This window comes from Sceloporus occidentalis, unplaced genomic scaffold (assembly GCF_023333645.1).
Source record: "Sceloporus occidentalis isolate IW3139 unplaced genomic scaffold, rSceOcc1.0.p SCAF_2, whole genome shotgun sequence".
Classification (NCBI taxonomy): Eukaryota; Metazoa; Chordata; class Lepidosauria; order Squamata; family Phrynosomatidae; genus Sceloporus; species Sceloporus occidentalis.
Window position 1 is genome coordinate 92,048,978 of NW_028316982.1, and position 24,469 is coordinate 92,073,446.

The 24,469-nt window shown below is 38.7% G+C and overlaps 1 protein-coding gene across 8 annotated transcripts in view; it reads right to left on the reverse strand.

Moving 5' to 3' along the window:
- Positions 1-566: 566 nt before the first annotated feature.
- The window catches only part of LOC149318693 (putative E3 ubiquitin-protein ligase HECTD2), a 75,465-nt gene continuing 51,562 nt past the window's right edge, over positions 567-24,469 (reverse strand). For 7 of the 8 annotated variants that reach the window (XM_089510288.1, XM_089510287.1, XM_089510286.1 and 4 more), the window contains 12 exons: positions 23,651-23,774; positions 17,211-17,307; positions 14,575-14,682; positions 14,013-14,145; positions 12,691-12,779; positions 12,027-12,185; positions 8,894-8,968; positions 7,907-7,994; positions 7,575-7,681; positions 3,228-3,343; positions 2,983-3,126; positions 567-2,112 (listed from right to left, as the gene is read on the reverse strand). In XM_089510288.1, coding sequence (XP_089366414.1) covers positions 1,992-2,112; positions 2,983-3,126; positions 3,228-3,343; positions 7,575-7,681; positions 7,907-7,994; positions 8,894-8,968; positions 12,027-12,185; positions 12,691-12,779; positions 14,013-14,145; positions 14,575-14,682; positions 17,211-17,307; positions 23,651-23,774 — 1,361 coding nt within the window. In that variant the 3' untranslated portion in view covers positions 567-1,991. The remainder of the gene's footprint in view (positions 2,113-2,982; positions 3,127-3,227; positions 3,344-7,574; positions 7,682-7,906; positions 7,995-8,893; positions 8,969-12,026; positions 12,186-12,690; positions 12,780-14,012; positions 14,146-14,574; positions 14,683-17,210; positions 17,308-23,650; positions 23,775-24,469) is intronic. The other variant, XM_089510283.1, reaches the window with a different exon arrangement.

Here is a 24,469-nt window from a genome sequence, read left to right on the forward strand (position 1 = left end):
CCTCTAGCAGCTGGTAATTGGAGGTGTGCTGTCTGGGAAGCACAACAGGAGTCGGTATAACAAACCTTCAACTCCAACTCCTTTATTTTTCTACTCTCCAATTCCGACTTCTTCTTGGCATTACAGCATTTGTCTTTATCTGGGCCATGTCATACACTGACACAGAATTTTTTCCCCATCTTGAGTTATGGTGAAGTACTCAGATACAGCTGACTTCAAGAGAAGCTTCTTTGATACTGTCAATCAAATAATTGTTCATCAAAATTAGGAATAGTTTTTCCTGAAAAACTGAAAAGTATAAAATAAGTTTTATTTTGAAGCTGGAGTTGTTACACTTAGAATTATTCTAACTCCACCCAAAACTGCTTCCAGGTTTGACTCCATGACTCTATTCCACAGCCCTGCTAGGAAGATGAAGTTCCATTTAGCTATCATAGCTATTACAGTCATCATGGATTTGTCGCTGTTTATGCATCTATCTGGCTAATGTCTACCACCACATCTTATTAAATAAAAAGTCGGTCATATAATTCAGTTTAAAATTCAATTTTATATAAAAACTGGCTCAATTTATTTTAAACCTTGTGCAAAAGAATATAGTATGAAGTTCCTAATTAAAAGATGCATAATTTAAAATATCAAAATTACACCTCTTATTGTGCTGAGAGGTGGTTGTTTTCCATTAAATAAACAAATTCAAATGCGTTATTATACATTACATTTCCATCTTTAAATTACTATTACAAAAGTACAATAACAACAGCCAAATTGTTTAAGTTACTGCTGATTCAAATATCATAACCATGCAAACAATTAAATACTTAAAAGTTGGTCCATAAATCTAGATAAATTTAAAATAGCAGCATTTACAATTTTTGTACATTCAACTCTGTTCAGCAGTAAGAGCTTAATATATAACATCTGAAACCCTACCTTTTGTAAAAATAAATCTTTAGCTGTAAATGGCACTATCAAAATCATATTGTTCCACAGGCAGTTATTTACATGCTTTTAAATCAACAGTTGATTGTTTTAGAATGAAAACTGAAAGAATATTAAATCCATTTCAAAACTGTTACTTACTTTAACCTGAAAACACAGGCATATGCATTGGGTTAATGACAGACGTTTTGCTATAGTGTGTGCTGAATTAATCTTACAATGCCCTTAACTAATTGAGAAATATATTATCTATGTTGCACTTTGCAGGGGAATAAACATGTGCAAAGTCAGTTATGATAAATAGTAAAATTCTCTACATCTCTCACCTAAAACTTAGCTGACTTTACGCAGCACAGGCTGTATCCAAGCAGCCTTCCCCTTGCCAAGAGAGCAAAGCAGTTTTCTTTAGCTATACTTGGCAAATATATACAAACAGATTTGATAGCCTTGGCAGCTCTCCTCTATTAAATATTATGAATATTGTACAAAAATTCTGTAAGAAACAGTAGATTTATTTCTATACAGAAAAAATGAGTGCATTAAAAAAGTCAACAACAGTTCCACATATTCTAGGCCAGTGGTTCTTAACCTGTGGTCTGTGGACCTGCAGGGGGCTGTGATGCCCTCATAGAGGGTCAGTGAAGGCTTGAAGGCTGTTCAGTCCACCTCCTCCCTGCAGTAGAGTGTTCATGTGACAGAAGCCAAGGGGAAAGCTGTCTGGCTGGGCTTGTGCATTGCTGTTCAATCTGCTCCAGCCCCAAATTGGAGGGAAAAAGCAGGAGAAAAGTTTTTTCTTCCCCTCTGAGGCCTCAGAGAGAAGGTGTTCTGGTATGATGGTGATGATGCTGGTTTTAAATTTTGAGTTAAGTCCTGGGGATCCACAGCACCAGAAGATATTTAAAGGGAGTCTCTGGTAAAGAAAAGGTTTAGAACCACTGTTCTAGGTAATACTGTCATAATATTAAGAGATAGAAACATGAAAAGTTTTGAAGGCACAATCAGAAGAAAGCGATTGCTACATCCGCTATGCTTTTCTGGTCTTCTCATTCTCATTCTAAACCAAAGCCTTCTGCATTTGAAATTCCAATTGTCAACTTTTGCTTCAGCTCCTTTTTGGTCTTGTAAGGAGGCAGGCAGAGTTGATTGAAGCAAGTGTGGGCAACAGGTAACCTGAATTATTGTAAAGAACAAACTCATTTTTAATAAGAAATAATGCAGTTGACTAAATTACACCATTGCTGAAATGCAGCGTTCTATGTGCAGAGGAGGTATTTTGGGTTGTGAGTGAGGTACGTCTAGACCCTGGAGATGTTTCTTTTCTGCACCACCACTCTCAGAATCCTCTAGCCTGTATAGCCACTTCCAAATAAGTAACTTATCCAAGCTCTGGATGTATCCCATTACTTTCAAATGGATGATTTAAAAAAATTAAATGAATACATAAAAACTGGCTCTCTATCCTGAAATGGGAGTGGTGTTCAGAGCAGAAGGAATGCCATGAACCTACTGTTGAAAAAAATGACCTGTAGTATTGGGAAAGTAGCAGCTGTTGGATTGTAAGGTCCCAATACTGAGCTCAATTTTCTGGGTCGGGCTACTATAGATTTCAGGAATAATAGCTTCTCCTGTGCTGATAATTTTCTGAAAGTAATACTTATGTAACCCACCCAAACTATCTGTCCCTGGCACAGAACTACCAATTCCTGCTGCATGGTTTTCCTTCTGCCCAGAACACCATTTCTCTTTTTTTCCACAATACAAAGACCCACTGTTCTTCATAAAGTATGGTCTATTGCTTTTAGAAAGTTTGATGTGCCTTATTTCAAGATAGACTGACCTAACCATATCTGGTTGGATTTTGCCTTTCTTTTTAAAACCCCAAACAGGAGGTTCTAGATAAATCAGGAAAAATATTAATCATAAAGAAATTAATTTTAAAAATCTTTTCCCACCAACCACATGCAATTAGGGAAGACTGAAAATAATGTTTTAAAGTAAGAATAACTAACATGGAAACAATATTTATTTAAATTTATTTACCAGTTTGTGGATGCTTCACTCTTTGAAATCTTGAAATTCAAGTCAGCCAGTCCCCCTACAGGTACTCTGTCACTTCCCGTAGCAAAATGTAAGAGCTTCTTTTGAAGCTCAAGTGGAAATTCAAGGACTACTTCCCAAAAGTACCTATAGAAAGCATAAATGCAATGTTCGCTCCCATTCAGTATTAGCTTTTACTGCATTTCAATATAAATTAGCATTAAGAATTAAGGACAAAATATGTGTACCGGATTGTGACATCAGTTTTCTGATAGCCATCATACTGTGTGTGCTTTTGGAGAGCATGCATGTCCAGTTCAGGGCTTCCACAAACTAGAATTTCAACTTCTTCAGGACGTAGTAGCTGCCAAAAAGTAAATTCGAAAGGAAGATCTTTAATCAAGAAGCACTGTATTTATATTTATTTAGTTTCACTTTGATTCTGAAATTAATACAAATTTTAATTGATGGTATATGGAGTAGTATGTATTAATGTATAATACTGCTAAGATGTTAAGAAAAGAAACCACATTGTTACTATCCTACAAAATACAAGAATGAAGAAAAGCATCTAATCTACAATTCAGCACTTTCTGCAACCACAGACTTTTCCATAGGTAAGATCAGCAATTTAGCCAGGTTCTCCTATGTATAAGCATAGCATATAAGCTGTTGCACCATCCTGACTTCTACAGAGTTTATCAAACTACACCCACACAAGATGCACTGAATAGTTAGATTTTGGGGGAAATCATATATTTGAGAAGCCTAGGTTCTTTCCTATAAATGATGTCTGTATCTTCAAATGTCAAGAGGCAACAAGACAAAGTACAACTGATACACCATCCATCTCTCAGGTACATCTCTTTCCAATACTTCTCCCTAAGCTTAAGGGGTGACCAGTTTTAAAACTGGGTGAAAAAGTACCCTGAAGCAGAGAAACAACAAAGTGAGTACACAAGACACTTTAAGCTATAGTTGACATATTCCACTTCCTTAATTCACAGGGCAAAATGCAGAACAGAGTGACAAACTGCAGTCATTCAAGAAAAACCACTACAAACTTCTTTTATTAACTTTGAAGGCCCTTCATGGACTAGCTCCCCCTTATTGTCTGCACTCATCTTCCCTTACCACCCTTCTCATGAATTAAGATCCTGTAACTCCAGTCTCTTGACTCTCCTCTTCCTCTGCTCAGATCTGCCCCTTCTCCCATGCTGCTCCCCACGCCTGGAATTTCATCCCTAGACAATTAAGAACCATCACTTCCATGGCCAGTTTTAAGGCCGAGTTGAAGATGTTTCTGTTTAAAGAGGCTTTCAGAATCATTGGCTATTAATCTGTTTCCATGTCTGTGTCTTCTTTGTATACTAGCTGGTACTTTTTAATAATTTTGTTGTTTTAGAATGTATGCACTTGGCAGGTTTTACTTCATTTTATTCTTATTTTTATTCTGATTGCTGATAAGTAAAGTGCTGTGTAAATCCTACAGCACTATATAAATAAATGTTAATAAATAATAAAAATAAAAACGCATGGTATGATTTTGTTCAAAAATGCAGATTAACTATTGTATTATAAGTAGAAAACAGCCTAGTTTAGCTTTCCTTGATACATTCAACTTTTTATTACAATGAAAATATTAAACAGTTAATCTATGCTAGGATGTCTGTTCTCCCATCCGAATCCTATATATAAACATCTGCCAATTGATGCACTACTCCCTACATCTAATGAAGAGGCTGCAGTCCCTTATAAAAATAAGACTTATTAGCCTGTAAGGGTAGCTTTGGTTGGCTGGATAAAAGTAGACATTAAATCTGGTTGTGTATGCTGCAAAACACAGGTACCTAACACAGTTGCCCCCCTGTAAGAAAAAAATACTTCAAAATGAATACCAATCCAACATGGCAGAAGTGTTCCCCCACCCTTAATTCCATTCCTGTAGTGCTCCTCAACGCAGATCCTTTCTACACCTTAATCCCCAAACCTGCTGTTTTATTTCCTTTATAAAGTATACAATATAAGGTAAATGTAGGATACATATGCGAGTGAACAGTTAAAATGCCCATAGCAAATTCTCTAGACAGAAATGTGGAGATCGTTCACAAATAAAGGCTTGAGATTCTTACAGATTACTGCAAAGAAACAACAGCTCTTGAAACAGAGAGCCTCACTGATTACTGATTGTTTTCTCTTCATGTCACCTTCAGATCCAAATTAATTTTGTTCCTGCACAAGGCACAGGTACCATAGCTAGTCAACATTCAGCTCTCAGGTCCTTCCAAGCAGCTCCAGTTGTCTTTTAAAAAGGAAGTATTTTTGAAAATCTTAATGAATAAGGTGACCAACTCAGGGCACTGGAGGAATGGATTGCGCTCTTCCCCTCCTGCTGGAGAACATTTGCTCTGCTCCAAAACTACTCAACACCCATTCTTTCCCTTCCCTGTACCCACCTCATACCTCTGCCATGCTACTTTCTCTTGCTATTTGCACTGTACTGCTGCACTTGCTACTATCCCTTCCCCTCACCTTCTGATGCCCTTGCATCTTGTTCACGCATTCTTTCTTCTCTTCTGCTGTCTCACCTCAATCTGTGTCCTAGCAATGTGCCCCTCTTTTCTCTTCTCACTCACATGACACACTCTTTGTACTTTAAGACATCTTGCCTCACCTCTCCCTGTAATCTCAAAATAGGATTATTCTTTTCATTCCTCCCTTGCTTCTTCCACTCAGTCCCTTCCACTGTTCAATCTCCTGTCCTTCCTACTCTGCTCTTGCCTTCCAATGCACTCTCCTCTTGATTCTTGCACTCCACAATTGGCACGACTTGCTCTCACATGTTTCCCACTCCTCCATTGCCTCTCCAAGTGCCCATGCAATGGATCCTTCTTTTTGCATATCACGACTTACACTGTTCACTTGGTCACTCTCCTACTGCCTCCACGCATCGTTTATTCTTCCATGTCTCACCTGATGTTGTGGCCTTTCAGCATGCTGCTTCCTTGCATCTTGCACTCTGCTATCCACACCACTTGCTCTGCATTTCTTCTACTCCCTTCCCTTGCCTCTGCTCATGTCCTCAATGCACTTCTCCCTTGCTTCTTTTACTTTGCTGTTCACACCACGATTGTGCTGTCTCTCCTGTTCCCCCCTCACCTTTTCCCACCATTGCAACACATCCAGAGTGACAAGATGTCCTTGCCATAAAGGAGGACAAGACACCCCAAAATGTAGGACATTACAAAATAAAAGCTAAAAACACTAATATAAATTCATGCTTCTTAGTCATGTTCAAAATGGAGGACATTTTGAAATTCCTCCTGGATGGAAGGTTGAAATGTAGGGTGTGTCCTAGAAAATTACGGTGTCTGGTCATCCTGAACACATCACTCTTTTACTTTTTGCACTCCACCACTTGTACTCCTGAATTCCTACTCCCTGTCTCACCTGTCCTCAGACACTTGCAATGCATTCCTTGTGCCCTTCCCTTGCATCTTGCATTCTCCTTGCTCCCTAGTGTCTACTACTCCCTTCGACAACTGAATCCCAGTGTGACCCTCTTGTTTCTTGAACTCCACCACTTGCGCTGTTCACTCTCCTTTGTGCTCCCTTCCACTCTTCCTTTACCTCTTGTACTTTGCCATCATACACTCGCTTGTCACTCTTCCCTATTACCTCCCCTTCCATGCCTGAATGTATCACTCTCTTGTGCCTCCTGTACTTGCACTCTGAAACTTGCAACACTTACTCTCCTGTCTCTCAAAATTCCCTTCCTTGTGTCACGGTGCTCTTTTTAGTGTGACCCCTTGCATCTTGAATGCTGCTGTTCACACCACTTGCTTCCCCATCTCTCCTACTCCTACCCTTACCTGTACTTCTACCCTCACAATGCATGCCCTGTTTGCCCCTTCTCTTGCTTCTGGCCACTCTGCCACTTGCAGTAGCCATACTCTCCTGCTCCCTTGTCTCCTACTCCCTCCCTTGCCTGCCCTCATAATGTGTCCTTCTTGAACATAGCCACTCACACTACTCGCTCTCCTTCTGGTTTCACTCTTTTTCTGCTTGGTGCTTATGGTGGAGTGCAATGTATTCTTTCCATGCACCCCTCCCTTGCTCCATGCACTCCACCAGTCCCATCTCTCCTACCCTTCCACTGCCCCTCTTCATAACTTTTTGAATGCCACCACTGCCTTTTGCTTTTTGTTGCAGATCCATTTTACAGAAGATTGCCTCCATATTTTGCCACATACTTTGGCTTCAACAAGGGATAGAGACTTTTCCCCCAATGAAAGCTTGGAAACTAGGCCAGTTAATGATCCAAACAAACACTGAGAGGCATAGACTATCTGGGTGGTATGGCAACCATATCTTAAGTAAATGTTGGAAATTTAATATGTGGTCTAGTCATTCATCAATAGGTACTGTATTATCGTTACCTTTGTCTTTTGGAGATAGAAGTCTCCAAAACTGTAATTATACATGCACAATACCTACTGCATCAAGGAGCACATAAACAAATTCTAGTATATCTCAAATTGTTTAAACTATTTTTTGGAGGGAGATTAAGTAAATATTTTTATTTTTATTCTTACCATCAATGCATATGATGCACAGACACTGTGAAATCCGTAATAAAATGCTGCAAACTGCTTGTAGATTGATTTGTTGAGAAGGAAATCCACATAAAGCTGCACATATTCTGCAAATAAAATAGTTGTGATTTTCTTTTTGGAAATTTTAATCATTACTGTATACTGTATCTTATACTGAATACTATAATGATAAATATTATTTAGCACTCCTTTATTATTACCAAATGAATTTTTACAAACTAGTTCAAAAAGAAGAAATTAATTTTTAAAAATAAAAAATCTACATTTGCAAACTGAATGAGACAGAACTGTCAGTCTGGGAGAAATTGTACCTTTTCTATTCTGATTGGTAACTGGAATTTTATCTCCATTGGACTTTAGGTTGTAACATTTTATGACTCCGAATTCTTCTTGAAAAACCTGATAAGAAAAGGTAAAATTAGTGTGATGTACAGATTAGAGTGTCACATTAGAACTGGGAAGACGTCGGTTGAAATTCCACTAGTGATGAAGCTCACTGGCCATCCCTCTGCCTTGCCTCCCTCTGTTGTTGAGATAAAACAAGGAAGGAATATTATTCATTTACTACTGTTATTCTGTCTCTATATTCTATATACACTACAGTTATTGACCATACCTGATATGGGATCTTATATTTGGTCCTCGCTGTCAAAAAGATCTTTATGCTATGTATCCTGACAATACTGATTGGGCTTTCCTCCTGCCTTCAACCAAACACTACCATATATACTCGACTATAAGTTGACCTCATGCATATTTTGGAACCAAAATTATGGATTTTTATATGACCCATGGATAAGTTGAGGTAAAACTTAGGGGCATCTGACAAATGATGTAAAGGATGTAGTAAAAGAAAACAATGGCAAAGAACTTACAACATTTCAGCAAGCATAACTGTTTGTGCTCACACTAAAGGCTGGATGAATGAAAGAATAGAGGGGGGTCAGTGCTTCCAGTACAGATTATATTCTTGCTTTTCACCAGGGGATGGTTCTTTTTTTAAATAAGAGTTAAAGTAGAGTACTCACATTGACCCATGGATAAGTCCACTCATGTTTTTTGGATCAGTTTTTTGACCTAAATGTCTAGGCTTATACATGGGTATATACAGTAATTCCTTTTGGACATCTATCTTGCCAACTGAGTAGTAAAACCTAATTTCTAATTATCAGAATTATAATTTTTAGAAATAAAGCTAATTTCCTTTTAATTTTGTTTTTTCTAGACACGGAACATAGAAAAATCTACCATAATAGGTTTGTATGTTCTATTTTATAATAACTGTATACCTATTATACCTGGAAAGTTGAATAAAAGTCTTCTTCAACATTCCCTTCATAAGACAGAAGCTCATTCAGTCCATGAGCCAGCTCCTGTAAGAAGGGTTTATAACATAATTCACAAAGCGGTCTTTCTTTCATCTAAATAACACAGTATATGGTATAGGAGTTCAATTGGGAAGGGATGAGCAACTCACCTTAAAAATACTAAGCTGTACTCATTCTGCATCAAATGTGAGGGGTACTTTATTTTCCTTTTTAAACGTAGGCTAGCAAGTCCCAATCCTTTTTTAAAATGTTATGCCTCCATGTACTTTTTTTAAAAAAAGTGTCTTCTTACATTTACCCTTATATTCACAACTCATACTATAATTTGTACAGTATGTGTGTTTCTGTGCCAAAATGAAGTAGTCTGCAGATCCCCAGGAAGCCATGATGTCCTCATAGGGGTCCATGAAGACATGAAAGCTGCTCAGCCAAGTTGCTCAGCCCACCTACTCCCAGTAGCAGAGCAGCCAGGTGACAGGAGCCAAGATAAAGGCTGGCTGGGCCTGCTGTAGTGCGGGGAAGAGATGGACTGAGCAGCCAAGTGACAGCAGAACAGCTAGCCTGCCTTTGCTCCCCTCTTCCTCCCCTCCTTTCCAGCCAGGAGCAATCCAGTCTGCCTTCTTCATTGGAGAGAGAGAGGGAGGGAGGGCAAACTAGCAAGCAAAGGATGTGGCACCCCTTCTCAGCACTGATGTCAATTAGAGATAAATGGGACATTTACATACAACACAGATCTCTGCCACCACCTGCCTGCCCTGTGTCCTTCTTGCCTCCCTCCTCTTCTTCTCCATCTCCTTTCACACTAATAGCCCCAGACCCATTTCCCACCTTGGCACCATGATAGCTCTGCTTCACTTCAAGGCCAACTCTGCCAAACCTCAAACTATCACCGCTCCACGTTTTTTCTTCTTCTTCAAAACATTCTGAGGGGTATCATAGAATACAGTATTCATGCTGCAAGGGCAGGAGAGTTATTGACTTCTATGCGCACTTTTGTGTTTATTATGGGTAGCTTGCTTTTAGAGATTTCTTTACTAGATTATGCCCCAGATACTAAGAATCTGTTAGCTCATACTGCAATTGCTGAAATGCATCTTTGGTAATGTCTGCATTGGTACAAAAGCTTTCTGGTGAAGCAAGAGCAACATTTGAGATTTGCAATGTCCCCATTACAAGCCTACAACAATAATAGTAATAATAATAATAATAATAATAATAATACAATAATGCTTGGAAAGGTAGAAGGCAGAAGGAAGAAAAGAAGACTGCACACCAGGTGGGTCATGATCAACATGCCCCAGAGTCTGCAAGACCTGAGCAGAACCGTTGAGGATAGAGTGTCTTAGAGGTGTCTCATTTACAGGGGCTCCATGAGGTGAGGTCGACTTGAAGAAGGTTAACAACAACATAAACACATCCTTGAAGGCAGTTAACAAAAACCCAAATACATACTTGAACTGATGATTTCTTAACAATCTGCAGCTGAATGATGAACTGCCTCTTTTGAGATGTTAAACAATATTTAGTACTGGCTGCACTGTATGAACAATGATGGCTGTTTCACATATGTATACCTTCATTTGATAGTGTGTCACCTGTAAGTCTGCTTATAATAAGGCACTAAAAAGAGGATTTTTACTTTCAGTGCAGTATCTGAAGAGAAAATCTTTACAGAGACGAGATGTATGTCTTCCAATCTATTATAATGTCTTGATGTAGTAAATTTGAATGTGGGGCACTCTGAGCAGGCAGAATACCTTCCATTACTCCTTTACATTAAAATCTACAAAATACAGTGTGCCCTTCATATACGCAGGGGATCCATTCTGGACTCCCCCACATAAAGGAAAAAATGGAGAACCTCGAGTCCTGTTTTTCTCTGTGGTGGTGTGCTCCTGTGCAGATGCCATGGACGCGCATACCATTAACGGTGCCAGGCCTCGCCATCCACATGAACTTGAGTCCACGTATGGTGAACCCGTGTATGGTGTGGGTGCGCTGTTTCTATATGTTTTGTAGCCTTTCCAAATCATGTCTAACAAGTCTGTCAAACTGCAAATTGGACATCAGAGTAATTACCTACCAAGTGAAGGGAGTGACTATGTAAATGAGCCTTCTCTTCTTTCTGCCTTCAACCTTTGCAAGCATTATTCTTTTCTAGTGAATCATATCTTCTCATGATGTGGCCAAACTATCATAGCCTTAATTTAGTCATCTTGGCTTCTAGGAAGAGGTCAGGCTTGGTTTATTCTAATACTCATTTGTTTTTCTTTTAGTTGTCAATGGCCTGATCCAGACCAGCGCTTTGCGCTGACCTGGACACATAGTACGGTTGCCCGGGGGCAGCGCAACCACATGCCCCGCAACCCTACTACATGGCGGCGGCATAACAATGGTGCCCCCCGTGTATGGGCGCCGCCATTGTGATGTAAGCGCCATGCATTGCTTATGTTGCGAGTGCGCCAATGGCACACTTGTGACGTCAATGCAGCATCACACAAAGAACCTGGACATTCTGGGTTCTTTTTGCTCCGCAGTGGCGGTGTGCTGCTTGGGTGCTGCGCTGTCCCAGAGGAGCAAAAAGGGTGCCGGTAGACCGCCGTTTCTTGGCAGTCTGTCCCGCGCCAATGGTATGTAAATCAAATCTTCACGGTAATAGCTGTGAAGTCATAGTGGGCAGTAACTGCTGATGTGAATGGTATCCTTAAGACAGCTTTCAAAATCCATTTCAGTTGTAGATTTAGAAAATTTAGGGCCAACACATTATCTCTTTGCTTCCAGCAGATGCATTCTTCACTTGCTCTTTACAGTTCTGTTTGTGGCAATCACTGAATATAGAAGCTGCCATTTGACTCACAATTACAAACCTTCCAACCATGGCTAATGGCAGCACCATCCTGTTTATGACAAATATAACCTACAACATATGCGGAGTAGTGAACATTGGCCCTTACTACTGATATTTTCAATATATTATGTCTTAGCATCCCAATGTATTATAATATAAAAATGTGGATGGATAAATATTTATGAAATCCTGGAAAATATCAAGAAAATCCTGTTCTTTTCTAAGTGTTCTTTTAAAATAACGTTTGGTACCTACCGGCATAACCTGAAACAGGTCTTCAATAGTAACACTGCTGATTCCTACAGGTGTACTCTGGTCACATGGCACAATAGGAGGACTAAGCAGCTTTTTATAGCAGCATGGTGGAAATCGAATATCCAAGGTGATACTATTATAGACAGCAAGCCCCATAAGCTACATGCTGTACGTTAAGTTTAAAACCATATTTCTGACATACAATATCAGACCACTGTTTTAGTAAATCCTGAACAAAAAGAATTAAATATAGCTTGTAAATAATTTTAAGTAAGTGTGACAAAAGTTATGTTTTAAATACTGATACTTCTATAGAAATCTTCATATAATGTTCTGCAAGGCAAATTTAATAAATAATAATATTGGAAAGTGAAGAATTCCTTTGCAATGCTGGAGGTTAAACAAAAGCATTCAAAATATCAGTCCTTCCCGTAGTATTGATATAGCCAAAATAACTAGAGATCTCAGAACAGGAGTACAGTAAAAACTATATCCTAATTTTCAGTTCTGAGTTGCTTGTTTTCATACCTGAACTGCACATTCAATGAAACATATACTATTTCAGCTGTAATGAAAGAAAATATTAGTTTCTAAAAACTGAATTTTATTTTACATGGCATATCTACTGTGCATACAGCACCTTCTAGTGGGCAGAAAAGGATACAGCTCCAACCAATCGGAATTCAGAGTAATTATCACAGTTCAAGCTACTAAACCAATGACAGTGAGAGTCCTTATGATATGTAAACATGCCTGTAGAATAAAACAAAATATTTTTACATTGAAATTCAACTACTTATCCCAAATTCAGTTATCTAGCCAAAATCAGGAAGTTTCAAGCCCTGATGATTTCCAAAAAACACAAAAGCTGCTCTCAGGTCTATTTGTATGATGGCTTACATTGACTATATGACTGTACCATTGGTGTATTAGACAGCAGAGTCCTTTAAATAATTTCTTGTGTCGCAGACATTTTTATTAGAGAATACACTGCATGGGATTAGATTAATTTAGATATTGTTATTAGTGGATGAACATAAATATGCCATTGGTATGTGAGGCTGTATCCTCACATACCAATGGCATATATATGTCTGTGCGTGGCTTCCACACCACCAAATGCATCTGAGGAAGTAGACAGAAGTCCACGAAAGCTCATGTTGCCAATTTCTTTCAGTTAGTCTCAAAGGTGCTACAAGATCTCTCTACAACTGTAGCATGTTCAGCATTCACGTTTTGGCACTACTGTCATGATCACAAATGCATCCCAGCCCTCCATTAACTGCCAGCAGCCACACCACACAGAGAGCTCTATTCTGCTGGCAATTGGAGTGCAACAAAACATTTCCAGCCCTCTCCTGCCAGCAATTCTTGGTGTGATGAGGAATTGTGACAAGTGTCCAGCTTCTGATTGTTGCACCACAGGAGGAAGGGAGTTGGAAATATCATCTTGCTGCAGTCTGACTGACAGCAGAACAGACCTCGGTTACTCTGAATGCCTGTAGCCCATGAAGACAGGTTTGGGCAATTGGGCCATATGTAGTTAAATATTCTTAACTACATCTGTGATGTAGGATCTCAACCATTGTTTCATAATTCAATTGAGTTCAGATTTCTTCTTGCAATTAAACATTTTTACTCAATGTTTTATTTTTAACAGAGGACAGAAAGCAAGCCTACCTGTAAAGCAAGTTCCACAACACTAAAAGTCCACCTGTATTACCACCTATCATAGTTCTAATTCTGGAAGAGCAACACTGAACTGGACCTCCATAGAACCTTCTACATGTTACGGAATAAGGAGATCCATAATAACCTGAACTATTTAGCAGTATTTAGTTTTTGAGTTAACTTGTTAATCTTTATGGACTCATTTTGGGTGTGTTTTTAAAAACCATGAAAATCAAACACCTTTGCATTTATTTATTTTCATAACTCTAGTAGTTCAGTTTAGTAGCCTAGAAGTACTTCAATTTAAATACTCACCATAGTCTGGATGAAAAATCTGACGAATTAGAAGAAGAAACCATTCTTTTGTTAAGCCACCCATATCAAGACCAGCTTCGCCTACAAATGTGACTTTCAATTTCTTTTTCAAATCTGCTCTCTTCCTTGTCAGCTGTTTAAAATATCATGTAGGTTAGGAACATGAAATAAAAATACACTGTGTGGCAGACCCACTTAAGTATGAATACATTTCACTGATTTCAGTTGGGAAGTATATGAGTCAGATGCAGCAAAGAACACACTAAGTCAGATGAACTGTGTCTAACTGACCATTATTTATTACATTAAGTGTTGGGCCCAGGTCCTTTCCCTCCTCTATTTATTTGCTCAAATGCTGGAGCTGAAGACTTCTGCAGTTCGTTAAAATAGATTTCTATTTCAACTGAACTGGGAAAGCCTGTACTATGAACAAGGATAAGAACCAGATAAGTTCATAATGTACATGTAAGATATGTCCATCAAGCCAGCTGAATCTGTCAAGAGTGCAAAGGATTACGTACATATACTTTTCAGCAATCTTTACAAAAAATATTTTATGTACCTCATCCAATGAATCACTAACTAGGTGCATCCTTCTCACTTTGACATTTAGGAACAACATATTCATATCAGGTCTTTGCCTCCGAGACACTTTGTCCACAAGGCTTTGCTGCACAGCATCAAAGAAAGAAAACAACAACAATAAGGGATTAACAACTGTGTATTATCTTTTGTGTCTTATGTAAGATTTTGAATTAATTATCCCAACAATCTTTCATGTCTAATCATGGTAGCCGCACAAGAATTTACTTTGCATGAACAATCCATACTTAATTTATTATTTTTGTAGTTATCAAATCTGTAGCTGTGCTACTAATTTTCAGGAAAAAAATACTATTAAAAGCAGAATGCCAAATTAAGCAGTTGGAAAAATCTGTGTAATAGTATATACTAACATTTACTTATCATCAGACAAAAATCTTTGCTATATCAGTTTAAAGTATAACAATGAAATGGGACTGTTTACTCTCAAGATAGCATGATGAATAGTGTGCTCATTGCAGGAATGAAGACACTGCCAGGGCACAGCCTGGTCTACAGTCTCAAAAATTAACTAATTAATTAGTCTGCTAAATTAGCCTTCAATATTTGCCAGAAACTAGCTCTTCCTTACAACGAATGCTTCTGAACATCTGTAACTACATGTGAAATAATTAATCACCAATTAAGGAAAAAGATAAATTAAGAAAGCGATAGTCAGATGAAAATAAAATGGATACCTACATGTAAATGTAAAATTGCAATTCTGGAACTTGAGGCCTGCTTTTGAGTTAATTATTAATGACATCAACAAAAACAACTGATTAAATGTTTCAAATAACTGTTTTCCCTCTGAATCTTTTCAACTGTTGTCCTGAGATCCATGGATATAAGATGGGATATAAATATTTAAATAAATAAATAAACAAATCATTTTGGGCTGCCAGTTTGCTCTAATAAAAATTAGGCCAGTATACTGCTGCCAAGTAGCAGGCAACACTATTTTACAATCCAAGGATATTTTAGAGCAGGCTACTAACTGGTTTGCAAGCCATCAGCTGCTGGTGCATGGCAAATTTCCAAGAAACAAACAAACAACAACAAAAAACCAGCTATTGCCAGTGAGCAAATATGAGTTTCCTGGCACATTAGAAAAATGGAGTTCCTGAACCCTCACACGACAAAGCCTGAGAAACAATGTTTTAGAGGATCTGACTAATAATGTGTCAATTTCTCTGTCCTCCAAAAATCACACTTCACTTTCATTACACAACCAGAATGAGGCAAATTACAAGAGTGTTGCAAGCAGTACAAGCTACATGCTATTATGGGGCAATCAATCAATCAATCAATCAATCAATGCTATGGAAGAGCTTTCAGCTGATTCTATCTGTGAAAGTAGATTCCACAAGTGCATGTGAGTAGAGGCAATCCTCCTGTTTTAGCCCTGCCTCACACCCTAAAAATCAATACTGGAGAGCTGGTAAATTCACCAAACCAGGTTTTAGGGACCAGAGAACACTGCAGGGAGGAAGGGCAGAAAATCTTATCATCACTACTGACATAAAATTGGATTTAAGATTTAAGAGATGTACTCCATTGAAAAACAATATGTTCTAGCAATAAAGTACCATAAATACTAACAATGTGATTTTGCAGGGTGTACTTGCTTCTGTAAGGTTACTCAAGATATTCCTTGGGATAACTGAATTAAATATATTCATCTAGATCCAAAAGGGTTAATTTGTTATTGCTAAATTCAGTTTGAAAAGACAGAGGCTGCATCCATACTGCAGAAATAATCAATCCGGTTTGACACTGCTTTAACTGCCTGGCTCAATGCTATAGAATCCTGGGATTTGTAGTTTCTTGTGGCTCTGCTCTGCTATGGAATCCTAAGATTCCATAACACTGAGCTAACATTGAGCCAGGCAGTTAAAGCGGTGTCAAACCAGATTATTCTGCAGTGTGGATGCAGCCTAAATCCTGCCAGATTTCAACTAAGGCCCTGTTCAGCTCTTGATAATAGACTAAAATACATTTGTCTTATTGTGGATCAGATGAGGTTGAAAAACCTCCCTTTTTGTTTTTTGACACAAGATATTAAAGAGACAAATATACTGTTGGCCTTATTTAAAATGGAATTGCACAAAGAGCAAACTTGCTTTGTCATATGGATCTCTTGCTACTTTCTTAATTGCACTAGTAAAAGGCTGCATTGGAGGAGCCTATTAACAATCTTAAAAAAAATACTTTAATGTTTGGTTTGGTCAATAGCTGTTTATGAAAACAGAAAACAAGAATTACAGAATACTTGTTTTGTATAATATTTGTTGTTATTATTATAATAGTTATTAATTTATTATTATGCTGAATTTAACTGCCTTGGTTAAAGTAATAATTTCTGACAATTTAAGTTTACTTTCTTTAATTCTCATTTTTGTGCAACACTGATAATTTTTGTATGTTATATTGGGCTCATCTGAATGTATTATATAAAAAATATAACTGAAGGGATATTCAGAGTATAAAAATGACATTTGGAAGTGGGTCAAAACTGCTACTTGTAATTCTTCTCTTGTTCTCTGCACAGTAGTACAAATTAGTCATTATTCCATTTTCAATGGGTCGCTCATTTTTAGAGATAAGAATACTTACCCGTGCAATATTTATCATCTGTTGTTCTGAATCCCTTTGAATAATTATCTTTTTGGCTGCTATAGAAATAATGAAAGGATATTGGCAAAAGGAAAACCTGAATGATAAAACAGAAGGAAATATAATTATTCTAAGGTAATATATTAAGAACTTCATTATGAATTACAATACATAAATACACAAACCCAATTGCCAAAAGAAGTTACTATAAACACCCAACTGTCAAAAGAAGTTACGGTAAAAAAGAATTTATTATTCCTTAGACAGCTGTCTGTTTCATTTATGCAGTGAATATAAGCTCTAATCCTGTGCTTGTTGGGCAAAATACAGTATAGGGGGGTATGTGTGCATAACTTCAGACTGAAAAGTCCGATGGGTATTTAACCTTTCCATTGTCTGTTGCTCTCCCTCTACAGCTTCTTGCCTGGCTGCCTTGGCCCTAATCCTTCACCTTCACCAGTTGGGATCAGTATACTTTGTGGTAAAAAAAATTATCAGGAAGAAAACAACAGGGAAATAGCAGAGCATCGGATTCTCCACCACGTCACAAGCATGCCATTAACTTGAATACTTGGGAAGTTACGCCTTCTTCTGAGTTGATAGAAGGCAGACTCCTCAAGAAGAACATTATAAGGTTATGGCACAGCGGAAAAAAATTAATAGGCTGAAGTACCTCACTTCAATGGCAGCATAGCAACTGCATTAGCTACAGTGTAACCTACCTAGTAGACAAGTGTAGACTTGAATGTCTACTTCCCTCCCACTGGAATAACTGCAGTAGGTAACAAAAAGAAAAAAGCCCTCCATTCTCAGTAGTAGCAGTAGTAGTAGTAAAATTATTTATATACTAAATTCAGTACATAAATGCCTTAAGAGAATCAGTGGTGTGCCATTCTCTTTACGTTTGATAGTAGAATGATTTTTTTAAAAAAGAAAACATCTCCCAAGCATTATGAGAAATCAAACTAACGTATAAAACCGCCTAAATATTTTTCCTGTGGAACACATTTGGTGGAAGTTCCTATGAAGAACAAGGATATTGTCTGCATCTGGTACCACCCAAGACCAGACAGGCAGGATAACCCTACTGAACCCCAGTTCTTGTATCTATAGCCAATATGGAGCACTGCCCCATTTGTTACTCTATGTACGAACCTGTCATTCTTCTTCATGTTCTCTGTGTCTTATACAACTGGTAAACTAGCAAGCTACCAAAAAGCAGGAGGTGGGAGTTCAGTGCAAACAATAAAATACTTTACTGAAACAATTAAACGTCAGCAACAAGCACCAATACATGTGTACGCAACAAGTATGAATAACACGACTCCCACATAATGACATTTGAGAGGTTTAAGACAAATTATATTGACATATCAAACCAGAAGTACAGTTTCAGAAGAAAAACCTTTGAAACCAAAAAACATGGTATCTAAAGATAGCTGGATTCAAACACATCTAGCAATATGGTACAGAGGTAGATATAAACACAAAAACATAAACCCTTCAGTACAGAGAAGAGTTACCCTTTGGTAACAAATCGCTTAAGGAATGAATGCAGTACAGCCTTCCCAAATACAGTAGCAGCTCGAGACCTTAAGTCCACCCTACAGTGCGAGATAAAGGTCACAATCTGGGACCAGGTAGCCACACAGCAAATGTCCTTGATTGATACACCAGCCATAGAAACATGGGATGTAGCAATCGCCCAAGTGGAATGTGCTCAAACCCAAGTAGGAAGGTCCTTTCAAGCCAACTAATAGCAAATAGCAAACATCACCCACTTCGAGAAATGCTGAGAGGAAACAGGCAGTCCTTTCCTTGAGCCCAAGTAACAAAGAGTTTGGGTGCAGTATGGAAAGCCGTAGTTCTGTCCACAGAAGGCAAAATACCTTGAGGCGGTGCCAACACCTCTCACACTCCGAAGCAGGATTTTGGAAAAGGGAAGGCAATATGATGTCCTGGTTTAAATGAAAAGACACAACGACTTTTGGTAGGAAGGTAATGTCCAGTCTCAACGCTGCCCTGTTAGGATGGAATTGTAGGTAAGGTTTGTCCACCTGCAAGGCATACAACTCACCAGCTCTCCTAGTAGTCACAATGGCAACTAGAAAAGCAGTTTTCCAAGACAGAAAACAGAGGTCACAAGTTGCCATCAGCTTGTAGGGTCTGCCACAGAGCTGGCACAACACCAGGTCTAGAGCCATTTTGGGGTTGGGCCCAACCCAAGAGGGTGTAGAATCCTTCAAAAACTTCTTAACTATGAGGTGAACAAAACAAAACAAGAAGTCTTGCCCAATGACTGAAAATGTGCTGAGATGGCAGCCAGATAACAACAAATTGAGGACAAGGAAAGACCTCAATTTGATAAGGTGAGCAGGAAAGCTAGTACATATAAAATGTTGATATCAGATGGACAGTAAAAGCAGGAACTTGACAAACATTTTTCCACTTGTACTCATACAGCCTCCTGGTTGATGGCTGATTGACAGCATCAATGATATTCCTCATCACAGCTGGAAGGATTCTCCATGCCAACAGGTGAAGGATGTCAAGGTTTGGGTGTCTGACATGGCCACTGTAAATGGTGAGAAGGTCTGATCTGCATGGCAACTGAAGACATCACCCTCAAGGCATGTGCAGAAGGTGGCTGAACCAACATTGTCTTGGCCACCATTGAGCAATCAGGATGCACCTTGCTTGATCCTGACAAAGCTTGGCAATGACTCTGGTCAGCAGAGGGAATGGAGAGAAGGCTTATATCTTGAGACCATGACAGTTGAAAAGGTAGCCCCTGCCCTGCCCTGATGTATCCTCAAGCAAAACTCTTGACACTGGGTGTTGTGAACTGAAGCAAACAAGTCATTAGTGCAGATCCCAATGCTGGAAGAAGGGCCTCAGAACCTTGGGATTCATGGCTGGAGTGTGACTCCTGGCTGAGGGCATCCACAAAGACATTCTCCTCTCCGTGAAGATAGACAGCCAAGATCAAGATGTTCCTCTTTATGCACCAGTCCCAAATCTGAAGAGTGAGATGAAGGAGGATGCAAGATTAAGCACTACATCGCTTGTTGAAACAATACATGACCATGGTATTGTTGTTCCGTACAATCTGCCCTTCCCTTACGTGGGGGATCCGTTCTGGACTCTCCCCCCCCCCCCCCCCCGCATAAGGGGAATTGTGGAATGGAGGAGAAGGCATCGGTGGAACAGTGGCTAGAGGTTCCAAAGCATTCATGATGGAGAGTGGCGGCAGAGAAGGCATTGGTGGTACAGATGGAGGAATGGCAGCCAAAGTATCTTCAAACAGGAAGCCAAAGACGGTGCTTTGAACTGTCAGTAGAATCTTCTTCAGTTGTCCAGACTTAAATTTCTGACTCAGACTTCTGTGTCGAGAAGGCAGCAAAATGGTAACTGTGCCATCTTGATGAATTTTAAGACTGTCTTGAGAAGTGCACGTACTTGAAGCCGCCATACCTGGACCTGGAAGGAGGTTGTACCTGAACTTCCTCACTGTTGACCTCATTTTGTGGGTGTGCTCTAGCCTGAAGTTGGTCTTGGAATTGAACAATGACTGTATGGGCTTGGTCCGACAGGCCTGAGGACTGAAGCCAAACGTGCCAACAGAGAGTAACAGCCATAGCCTTCCCTCCATAAACAGCAACATGCCTAGAGGTCATAATCTGATGATCTGCCAACTTCCAAGCCTCTGACTGCAGGAGAGAAGCCATTCTATAGTTCTCATTAACAAAGCCTGGCCAGGAATGGAGTCATCTTGTACCAGAGAAAATGGTTGTAGGCACCCATACATGCCAGATAGTTTGAAATCTTGGGGATGAGAGCAGATGTGAAGTAGAACTTTCTCCCTATGGTATCAAGCTTCTTGCCTTCCTTATCCGCCAGAGTGGAGTGAAGACAGTGTGAAGTCTTGGACTTCATGTGCAGCATTATTTATTATTATTATTATTAACCTTTATTTATGAAGCGCTGTAAATTTATACAGCACTGTACATGCAATCTTTTTAGCTAGACGGATTCCTGCCCTCGGGCATTATAGAGTTCTATTTTGGATGCTAACCCAGAGGAGCAAGGATGAAATCATACAGTTTGTACAAAGTCTCCAGCTTGCTTGATGCTGATGGGATGGAAAACATTGTTGACCATGACTTCCAAATCACTTGAGCATAATAATAAACAGGGATATGCAAATCAGTGTCTGTTAAATTTTGTAAAAACTAGCTAATTATCTGGTGCTATAATTGGTGGCCTCTTCTTACCTACTCATAAGATTTGTTGAGGGACTTTCAATACAAAACAGTCCAGATTCTCTTTTCAGCACAGAATAGAACACTGCAGTTGACTTATGTCTTGACGCAGAAGTAATGGTTACTAAAGCATAGCTATAGTAGAAACCATAGAACCTGATGGGATTTTTTTTAAAATGCAGGAAAATAGATGTTTTTGAAGAATATGCCAACATTCAATTGTGAATTTCCCTTCAAGATTCTTTGAGGTCAATAGTCTTACTGAAAAAGAATGCAAAGGCCTAGAACCATGGTGGCAAACCTATGACACACGTGCACTCTCTGGCATGCAAAGCCATTTTTGAGGGTATGTGGTGAGATGGGAAGGCAGAGGAAGAGTAGGAACAGGCATGCACCTGTTCCTGCTCTTCCCCCAGCCTCCCGTGCTTTTAGCTACCTCTCCGGAGACAGCTAAAGGCCCAAGAGGGCAGGGAAGAGACAGCCAAGGGCATGGGAGGGTGGGGGGAAGAAGAGGAACTCTTCTCTCTGCCATGCCAAGCCTTCAGCTGCACCTGTTCCTCTTCCTTCTCCGGGGAGGCAGCTGAAGGCCTGGGAGGGCAGGGGGAAGAGAAGGAACAGACATGCACCTGTTCCTCTTCTTCCCTCCCCTCTCCAGCTATCTCTGAGAAAGTCTCGCCCCCGAAAGTGCTGTCTCCCTCCCCCCCCCCCAGAAATCTTGCCCCCCAGCACCGCATAACACCTGATGCAGGAACGCATTTGAGTTTGGGTACTCAGTCTCTCGAAGATTTGCCACCACCGGGCTAGAACAAATATATTATCCAAAGGAATATCAGGTTTCAGCTTGTATCAGTAACTATGGTGGGATCAGAGAAATTAAAAAAGACCATACTCATACTATGTAGTGATAATTCCCCAAGATATGGCTTCCTGGAATTTCTTTTGCACCTATTCTGCCTAACTACTTTAATGTAGACTCTAGAAGTTGGAAAGGCTGTGTGCCATTCTCAATTATTTCCTAGTTGGCTTTCTTCACATTGTTTTTTTTTTAAAGTTTTAAGATGTAGCTTCAACTGTACTCAAAGACAGACTAAACCAAACCAAACCAAACCAGTCAACCAAAAACAAAACAAAGCAAAATCACAACAAATGCTGGTCTTGCAATGAAGCTTCTCATGTAGCAGAAAATGGGTGAGCATGGCCCTTGTCTCTTATTACAGAAACAGATCTTTCATGTTTGGACCGGTGTTATGCTCTAGAGGAAGAATGCTTTCCAATCATATTTTCTTGTTATGTAACAAATATAGAATGCAAACAAGGTGCTGGGATAATGTGTAATTTTACCATCAATTATACACAACACACAATAAAACATAAGTTTTTCATTGACAACTAAAGCGCAATTACTTCCTATAAAATGAGATAGGAACCTACTTTGGGAGGGACAATTTGCTACAATACAAAGGAAAAGGTCAGCAGTGAATAGCTAATAGTGTGTAACAGCTGAATACAAAACCACTAATCATGCATTCAATGAAAGCAATATACCTGACATTAAAAAAACACTGAATATTTATCATGCAAGAGAAATACAACACATTAAATGCATTTCAGTTTTGGCAGCCTCAGAATACAAGAAACCCCAATAAATTACGACTTAAAAACTAGTTGGCAAAAATTCTTACTGTTCTAATTAAAGACAAATAGACAGTGCTTATATTTCTCGCAGAATCAAGTGAGTCTAGTAAGCACTAACTTTAATACTTCAAACAGTACATATTATAGTAAATGTAGATTAAAAACAGAATTGGCTGAGGTCTTCTCAGAGGTTCCTGTGAATGGACATACACATTGCTGAAAAAATATGTCTGAGTAAGCACTACACTAAAGGCTCAAAAAGAAGTTGATATATATAACTGGATGAGTATTGTACTTTTTAATTGTTTTTAAAGAGTAATGAACTGCACCAAATTGATAATCTATCATAACCTATAATCTCTTGCAAGAGGCTTGTTCTGAAAAAAGTTACTTTTCAAAATACCTATAATTCAAAATGATGACATGAGTACAACAATAAATTTTGTACAATTTTATGTGGAAGCAAACCATGAAAATATTGATAATCTCCCCCATTACATTTAGTAATCCCTCAATAGCACTAAATTCTCACATTTTTCTTACCTATTAGAATTTCCATAACATTGCCAATTATGATATTCTTCCATGAGATCAATATGATCTAATGTGGAATTATAGAAATCCGTATATGGAATAACAGGAGGGTTAACTAGACTATTTGAAGCATCTGCAAGACATATTCAAATAATGAGTTTTCAGAATGGTTCTTGACAATTAACTTTGTTTAGAGAAATGAAATTAAGATCTGTCAAAAAAAAAGAAATTAATAGTTTATGTTATATTATATCATATTACCGGAAAAGACAAGACTTTTATTTGTATTATATCCATGTCCTTGGTGTTTTAAAATCAATGCAAGGAGCTAATTTGCAGTTGGACATTTATTGGTTATTGTTGTTGAATTTCTGCATACAGCTACTCCAATATGCTTGGTATGCAAAGGGATCTTGTAGCACTTTTGCGACAAACTAAGAAAAAGACCTAAGCATATGACAGCTTATGCTAACAATGTCTTTCTCTCTCTCTCTGTTTCAAAGGTGCTACAAGATCCCTTTGCATACTGATCCACACTAACACGGCCTATCTTTGAATTTTACCACTATGTTTGCTATTTATTTTAGGACAAAAAGTGAAAGACCAGACACTAGCCTAGCTCCTCCACATTTTTTGTTGTTAAGTTTGGCTGTCAGAGGGTATGTAGAAATGTATACTACAGCTCTGGATGTGTTCTTCACTCCAAATAATACCCTTAGATCAAGATGTGTAACTTCTTTACTACAACAAGCAATTTCTGTCTGTAAAATAACTCTGTAAATCACTGAATGTCAGACAATTCTTCTGTTATATGTTGGTCTAGAAATT